General features: G+C 42.4%; 1 protein-coding gene across 5 annotated transcripts in view; it reads left to right on the top strand.

Annotated features, from left to right (window-relative positions):
* LOC110535556 (zinc finger protein 438) overlaps nt 1-8,411 on the top strand; it is a 96,704-nt gene extending 88,293 nt beyond the window's left edge. For all 5 annotated transcript variants that reach the window (XM_021620623.3, XM_021620622.3, XM_090189852.1 and 2 more), the window contains one exon: nt 3,986-8,411. In XM_021620623.3, the coding sequence (XP_021476298.2) occupies nt 3,986-4,583 (598 nt within the window). In that variant the 3' untranslated portion in view covers nt 4,584-8,411. The remainder of the gene's footprint in view (nt 1-3,985) is intronic.
* The last annotated feature ends 457 nt before the right edge of the window (nt 8,412-8,868 follow it).

The raw sequence follows: 8,868 nt of genomic DNA on the forward strand, positions 1-8,868 counted from the left end.
ACACACACACGATACATTTATTACATTTATAGCTTAAGAATGATTGAGTTTTTGTCACAACCCGGCTAGTGGGAAGTGACAAAGAGCTCTTATAGGACCAGGGCACAAATAATAATATAATAATAATCAATCATTTTGCTCTTTATTTAGCCATCTTACATATAAAACTTATTTGTTCATTGAAAATTGTGAATAACTCAGGTTAATGAGACGGGTGTGCTTGAAAATATGCACATAAGTCTGCAGTGTTGGGTTGTATTGGAGAGAGTCTCAGTCTTAAATTATTTTCCACACACAGTCTGTGCCTGTATTTTGTTTTCATGCTAGTGAGAATCCACTCTCACATACAGTTGAAGTCGGAAGTTTACATACACTTAGGTTGAAGTCATTAAAACTCGTTTTTCAACCACTCCACAGACTTCTTGTTAGCAAACTATAGTTTTGGCAAGTTGGTTAGGACATCTACTTTGTGCATGACACAAGTAATTTTTCCAACAATTGTTTACAGACAGATTATTTCACTTATTATTCACTGTATCACAATTCCAGTGGGTCAGAAGTTTACATACACTACGTTGACTGTGCCTTTAAACATCTTGGAAAAGTCCAGAAAATGTCATTGCTTTAGGCGCTTCTGATCTAAAGCAATGAGATAATTGACATTATTTGAGTCAATTGGATGTGTACCTGTGGATGTATTTCAAGGCCTACCTTCAAACTCAGTGCCTCTTTGCTTGACATCATGGGAAAATCAAAAGAAATCAGCCAAGACCTCAGAAAAAAAAATGTAGACCTCCACAAGTCTGGTTCTTCCTTGGGAGCAATTTCCAAACGCCTCAAGGTACCACGTTCATCTGTACAAACAATAGCACGCAAGTATAAACAACATGGGACCACACAGCCATCATACTGCTCAGGAAAGAGACGTATTCTGATTCCTAGAGATGAACGTACTTTGGTGCGAAAAGTGCCTATCAATCCCAGAACAACAGCAAAGGACCTTGTGAAGATGCTGGAGGAAACGGGTACAAAAGTATCTATATCCACAGTATTACGAGTCCTATATCGGCATAACCTGAAAGGCCGCTCCACAAGGAAGAAGGCACTGCTCGAAAACCGTCATAAAAAAGCCAGACTACGGTTTGCAACTGCACATAGATCATACTTTTTGGAGAAATATCCTCTGGTCTGATGAAACAAAAATATAACTGTTTGGCCATAATGACCATCGTTATGTTTGGAGGAAAAAGGGGGGAACTTGCAAGCTGAAGAACACCATCCCAACCGTGAAGCACGGGGGTGGCAGCATCATGTTGTCGGGGTGTTTTGCTGTAGGAGGAACTAGTGCACTTCACAAAATAGATGGCATCATGAGGTAGGACAATTATGTGGATATATTGAAGCAACATCTCAAGACATCAGTCAGGAAGTTAAAGCTTTTGTTGCAAATGGGTCTTCCAAATGGGCAATGACCCCAAGTTACTTTCAAAGTTGTGACAAAATAGCTAAAGGACAACAAAGTGTAGGTATTGGAGTGGCCATCACAAAGCTTTGACTTCAATCCTGTAGAAAATTTGTGGGCAGAACTGAAAAGGCGTGTGCTGTCAAGGAGGCCTACAAACCTCACTCGGTTACACCAGCTGTGTCAGGAGGAATGGGCCAAAATTCACTCAACTTATTGTGGGAAGGTTGTGGAAGGCTCCCCGAAATGTTTGACCCAAGTTAAACAATTTAAAGGCAATGCTACCAAATACTAATTGAGTGTATGTAAACTTCTGACCCACTGGGAATATGATGAAAGAAATAAAAGCTGAAATAAATCATTCTCTACTATTATTCTGACATTTCACATTCTTAAAATAAAGTGGTGATCCTAACTGATCTAAGACAGGGTATTTTTACTAGGATTAAATGTCAGGAATTGTGAGAAACTGAGTTTAAATGTATTTGGCTAAGGTGTATGTAAACTTCCGACTTCAACTGTAGGTATGTGGTTGCAAAGGGCATCAGTGTCTTAACAGCACGATTTGCCAGGGCAGGATACTCTGAGCGCAGCCCAATCCATAAATCTGGCTGTGGATTCTGATTAAAATGACATTTTCACAGAACCGCTTGTTGCAATTTCGATGAGACTCTCTTGTTCGGATATCGGTAAGTGGACTGGAGGCAGGGCATGAAAGGGATAACAAATCCAGTTATTTGTGTAGTCCATTTCAGGAAAGTCCTGCGTAATTGTGCACCAAACTCACTCAGGTGCTTCGCTATATCACATTTGACATTGTCCGTAAGCTTCTTCATTTGCACACAAAAATCATACAATGATGGAAATACCTGTGTCTTACTAATCATAACCTCAGTTTTGTCCCGCATATTCAGATCATTCAGACGAGAAAAAACATCACCCAAATCGGTCAGTCGTGTGATAAACCCGCCATCATGCAAGCGGTCAGACAAGTGAAAATTATAGTCCGTAAAGAAACTTTAAGCTTGTCTCTAAATTAACATGTCAATACTTTGCCTCTTGATAACCAGCGCACTTCTGTATGTTGTAAAAGCGTTACATGGTTGCTGCCTATATTGCATGGTGCAGAAAATACACGAGAGTTCAGGGGCCTTGCTTTAACAAAGTTAACCATTTTCACTGTCGTGTCCAAAATGTCTTTCAAGCTGTCAGTCATTCCTTTGGCAGCAAGAGCCTCTCGGTGGATGCTGCAGTGTACCCAAGTAGCATCGGGAGCAACTACTTGCACGCGCGTTACCACTCCACTATCTCTCCCTGTCATGGTTTTTGCATGATCAGTACATATACCAACACATCTTGACCACCAAAGTCCTTATGACGTCACAAAGCTGTCCAGTACGTTCAAAATATCCTCTCCTGTTGTCCTGGTTTCCAGAAGAGGATGTCTTCCTTAATTGACCCCCCCATGAACATAACGGATATAAACCAGGAGCTGTGCCAGGCCCGCCACGTCTGTTGACTCATCCAACTGTAACGCATAGAATTTACTGACTTTTATGCGAAGCAGTAATTGTTTCAAAACATCTCCTGCCATGTCACTGTATCGTGAAAGTGTTGTTTGATGAAGGCATTATCTGTATAGTTGTTTGGGCCTTTTCCCCCAGCATTGTCCCACCCATTTCCGCGGCAGCAGGAAGAATTAAGTCCTCCACAATAGTATGGGGCTTGTCTGTCCTAGCCACTCGGAGGCTAGCCCCTTCTTATTAATGCTATCTGTTGTTTTTATACATGTCTTACTACTCAAAAGTTGTCTTAATTCTCGCTCCAAAGACTCCCATGGCTTATTTTTCAAACGGTCATGTTTTGTTTCTAAATGCCTGCGCAGGAGTGACAGTTTCATCGAGTTGTGAGATAGTACTTTTGCACATATAACACACTGTGGCTGAGGAAAGGCAATACTCCCAATATAAGTGAACCCCAAATCAATGTAGTTTTCATCATATTTTCACCTCTTCGATGGTCCAACGTCCTGCTCTGTTGTTCGGTGCTTTCCCGGGTAAGGGGGCAGTAGCTCTTCGGCTGCATCAGATTCACAACTGTCAGTGCCCATGCTGGCTGGGCTAACAACAAATGTAGAATTACTGATTCTAGCATTGGATGTGGTCATGGAAGCAGAACAACTTGTGTCTTCGACAGGTGCAGGTGTAGTATTGCTGGTAGTAGCAGTACTACCACTAGAGCTGGTATGTGACTATGGACGCGGGCCTTACTTTATTTTTAACCATTTATCATTATCGAGCCAATGGCTACTCGGGTGAGGAAAATAAACTCACCCAAATGTATAGCCCTGTTGGAAAATATAAATGGACTGTTTGAAAAGAGAAATACCCCAGTTTTGGAATACCTGTCTTAGAATATTGTTAGCTTCTCAGCACATCAAAATAGAACATTCTGGCCCTTCACTTTTCATAAAACACCAGTTCTTCCTCCCATCACATGTCTCCATGTTGTTCGTGTCTCCAGGGCCATGTCTTCAGACCTGGGGGACGAGCAGGGCCAGGAGGAGTGCGAGGACCCGGTGGAGCTCCAGATCAAGTGTGGTCGCTGTCAGGCCATCACCCCCACCTTCGCCGACATGAAGCTACACCTGCTCTATGTGCATGGGGAGGAGGTCCAGGTGCGCCTGCGGGACGGGGCTGGGGGGGTGGGAAGGTCACTGCGGGGGGGCCGGGAGGCAGAGGATGAGCTGGTGAAACACGCCGCCCACTACTGGCGCCAGCTCAATGAGAAGAGGAACCTAGTCCGGTGTGGGAGCTGTGATGAAGAGTTCTTCTCCTTCTCCAAGCTGAAGCGTCATATCCTCTCCCACCACCAGGGGGGACCGGAGGATGATGGAGAGGGGGAGCCGACCGGCCCCTCAGCCCGGGGAGGGAGAGGGGTCCTGAGGCAGGGATTGGTATTTAACTGTGTGCTGTGCAGCCAGGTCCTGGACAGTAAAGAGGAGGTGATGGAGCACTGGAGAAGCCACCACCACTGTGAGGAGACCCAGGTACTCTGGGAGGCCCTCGGCTCCTACTCGGGGGAAAGGGAGATAGACTCGCCCGACCACAGCACATGTTAACATGGCACTGGACACGTTCTAGGTCGTCTCTGTTGCAGTCACGCTGCACATCTCAGAATATTGACTTTACTTATTCCTTCTAGCCTCTAAGGAAGCAAATTGCCAGAACAGTGCATTTAAAAGATTGATATATCATATCAACGTGGTTTCTGAGATGTTATTGTGAGATCTTATAATCGGGGCGGGCGGACTACAATAGATATAACCTCGAACGTACCCACTATTTGTGTCTGTCTGAGCCGATCATGCGCTGTGTGCTGCTCTCAAACACACCCAGTTAGTCCCTATGCACACTATCCAGCCGACCCCAACCATGCAGTACATTTCCAGCAACTATGGTGGCTGGGTAACCACTAACCAGGCAAGTTCAGCTCACCTCAGTATGGTGAAAGGGTATTAGTCCATACAGAGGTCAGTTATCGCACAGTTTAGTTTGTTAGAGAATCCACTTGATACATTACAAATGATTATTTTGGTATTTTGTGGACTGCACTGTGTTTTGTTTCGTGTCAGTGTTGATGTTGTGTTTATTTTTTTTAATGTTTTAATATTTTTGTTTAATAAAATGGAAAGGATTGGGTTGTTTTGTATTGAATATGTACAGTATATACAGTACCAGTAAAACGTTTAGACACACCTACTCATTCAAGGGTTTTTCTTTATTTTGACAATTTTTTTACATTGTAGAATAATAGTGAATACATCAAAACTATGAAATAACACATGGAATAATGTAGTAACCAAAAAAAGTGTTAAACAAATCAAAATATATTTTAGATTCTTTAATGTAGCTATCCTTCGCCAAGATGACAGCTTTGCACTATTGGCATTCTCACAACCAGCTTCATGAGGAATGCTTTTCCAACCTTCTTGAAGGAGTTCCCACATATGCTGAGCACTTGTTGGCTGCTTTTCCTTCACTCTGCAGTCCAACTCATCCCAAACTATCTCAATTTGGTTGAAGTCGGGTGATTGTGGAGGCCAGGTCATCTGACGCAGCACTCCATCACTCTCCTTGGTAAAATAGCCCTTATACAGCCTGAAGGTCTGTTGGGTCATTGTCCTGTTGAAAAACAGATTATAGTCACACTAAGCCCAAACCAGATGGGATGGTGTATCGCTGTAATGGCCATGCTGGTTAAGTGTACTTGAATTCTAAAGAAATCACAGACAGTGTCACCAGTAAGGCACCCCCACACCACCTCCTCCATGCTTCACGGTGGGAACCACACATTCGGAGATCATCCGTTCACCTACTCTGCGTCTCACAAAGACATGGCGGTTGGAACCAACAATCTAAAATCTGGATTTATCAGATTTCCACCGGTCTAATGTCTATTTTTGTTGGCCCAAGCAAGTCTCTTCTTATTGGTGTCCTTTAGTAGTGGTTTCTTTGCAGCAATTCGACCATGAAGGCCTGATTCACGCAGTCTCTTCTGAACAGTTGATGTTGAGATGTGTCTGTTACTTGAACTCTGAACCATTTATTTGGGCTGCAATCCGAGGTGCAGTTAACTGTAATGACCTTATCCTCTGCAGCAGAGGTAACTCTGGGTCTTCCTTTCCTGTGGCGGTCCTCATGAGAGCTAATTTCATCATAGTGCTTGATGGTTTTGCGACTGCACTTGAAGAAACTTTCAAAGTTCTTGAAATTTTCAGAATTGTCTGGCCTTCATGTCTTGATGAACTGTCATTGCTCTTGGCTTATTTGAGGTGTTCTTGCCATAATATGGACTTGGTCTTTTACCAAATAGGGCAATCTGCTGTATACCACCCCTACCTTGTCACAACACAACTGATTGGCTCAAACGCATTAAGGAAAGAAAGATATTCCACTTGACTTCTTCCATCAAGCTGGTTGAGAGAATGCCAAGAGTGTGCAAAGCTGTCAAAGGCAAAGGGTGGCTATTTTGAAGAATCTCAAATAAAACATATTTTGATTAGTTTAACACTTTTTTTGGTTACTACATGATTCCATGTGTTATTTAATAGTGTTGATGTCTTCACTATTATTTCTACAATGTAGAAAATAGTCAAAATAAAGAAAAACCCTTGAATGAGTAGGTGTGTTCACACTTGACTGTGTGTGTGTATCTGTTTGTTAAAACTATGTAAATTAACATAATACTGGTAGAAACACAGGCATATTGTACCTAAAATCTATTGGCCTTGAAAACAGTCATCCCATCTATGGTAAATGATTGACTAAAGTCTAGGTTGTGGCTTTAGGGACAAAACTTTCCAATTCAACTGTGTGTTGCAGGATCCTCTCTAGCTATTTTGACCTAAAGAGGACAACCTTCTCAGTACACCAACACCTGACAGAAACGTCTGAGGCCTTCTGAAAAATTCTAGTCTCGAGATCTACCCATACATCTGGCTCATACCCAACATCGACATTTAAACAGATTATATATAATTATATACACTGAGTGTACAAACATTAAGGACGCCTTCTTAACATTGAGCCCTCAGAACAGCCTTGATTCGTTGGGGCATGGACTCTACAAGGTGTCGAAAGCGCTCCACAGGGATGCTGGCTCATGTTGACTCCAATGCTTCCCAAAGTTGTCAAGTTGGCTGGATGTCCTTTGGGTGGTGGACCATTCTTGATACACACGGGAAACTGTTGAGTGTGGAAAAACCCAGAGGCATTGCAGTTCTTCACACGCTCAAACCGGTGCGCCTGGCACCTGCTATCATACCCCGTTTAAAGGTACTTAAATATTTTGTCTTGCTCATTCACCCTCTTAATGGCACACAACACACAATCCATGTCTCACTTGTCTCGAGGCTTGAAGTGGATTTAACATCCATAAGGGATCATAGCTTTCATCCGGATTCACCTGGTGAGTCTTATCTATATTTCTGTTTGTGTACTCTGGTAATGGAAAGGGTGAATGATTGATAACCACTGACAAAACTAGATCTATTTGTTACTATTACATTATGAAGAAGTTATGAAAGCATTGAACGAATGCTGCTAGCTTTTATTCAGTTTAAACCTGTGGAATTGGGGCACCTGAGGTCTGATGTTATAGAGACTGAAGTAATGCATGTTTTATGCCTATTTGTGATTGGAACCCCAGCAGAAAAGGCTGTTTTCTCTTCTGTTTGCTTCTTACAAATGGGGAATGTTCAGTGTTGTTTCCTGGTTGGGATAGGGAATTGTAAAGGGTCGTAGATGTGGTTTAAACATTTGTCAGACTGTGTAACCTTTTCATACAACAAAAAAATCACAGGGTAAGTTAAGTGAATGTTTCAAAACCCTACCAAATTCTCTCTCTCTCTCTCTCTATATATATTAAATATAGATTAGATTATATATAGCCATGTATAAATACAGTATATTGAGAATATATATTTGCATAGAATATATAGTGAATATTCTGCTTTGTTCCAATGGAGGAAACAAACTAGATGGGATTTTGTCATCATCAAACCGGCAACTTAAGCTGAGTATAGCTCTCCTTGCTTGTCTGACACAAACCAGGGTACATTCCAAATGACACTGTATTCCCTATATACTGAAGTGCACTACTTTTAATCATGGCCCCTAGTGCTCTCTTCAAAAGAATGTAGGGAATGGGGTGCCACTTGGGACACATGTCAGGAAGAAGCAACAATGAGAAAGAACTCGCCTACCATAGTGAGGCTAGACTTGCAGCACAGACAAATCAATGGTGTGAAAAGTAATCACATAGCTAATATGTCTTTCACAAAATGGTGGCTGTGTTGACTGGCTGAAAGTGTTTGATTGTGGCTGTTTGTGAACCTAAAAACCTTACCTTTCCCGGAATAAAACAAACATATGCTTGATTGAATATGACAAGGACTGTGTGACGTATCTAACAAGATAACAAATAAATGCATATTTATTTCCAGTGACAGTATGTTTTCCCTGCTCAGGTAACTGTAAAACCAACCCTGTTGTACGTAACAATGAAGTTGGAGGATGAATCCATGCTCATGTTGTTCCCTATTTATTTTCCTTCATACGTCTCGTTGTGTCCCTATTCTCCACACACACCGCACTGGCGCTCCATTCTAGCAGATAACCCCATCATAGACCGAGAGAATGTGGGAGAAGGTGTGTGCGTGTGTATCCGTCAAAAGATGCTTGGAATGGGATTAATTGAGCGACTGCCGTGAGGGGTCTAGTGGTGGGAGGAGTGTTTGTGTCTGGACCACGTTAAGTGGAGTTGCCAGGGGGTTAAATCAAGCGCCTACATATGCCTTACCTCAATACCTTCACGGTGAAGTACCCTCCCCCTCCCATCTGTCT

The sequence above is a fragment of the Oncorhynchus mykiss genome, chromosome 11, assembly GCF_057628025.1.
Source record: "Oncorhynchus mykiss isolate SJ-2025 chromosome 11, ASM5762802v1, whole genome shotgun sequence".
In the NCBI taxonomy this organism is placed as follows: Eukaryota; Metazoa; Chordata; class Actinopteri; order Salmoniformes; family Salmonidae; genus Oncorhynchus; species Oncorhynchus mykiss.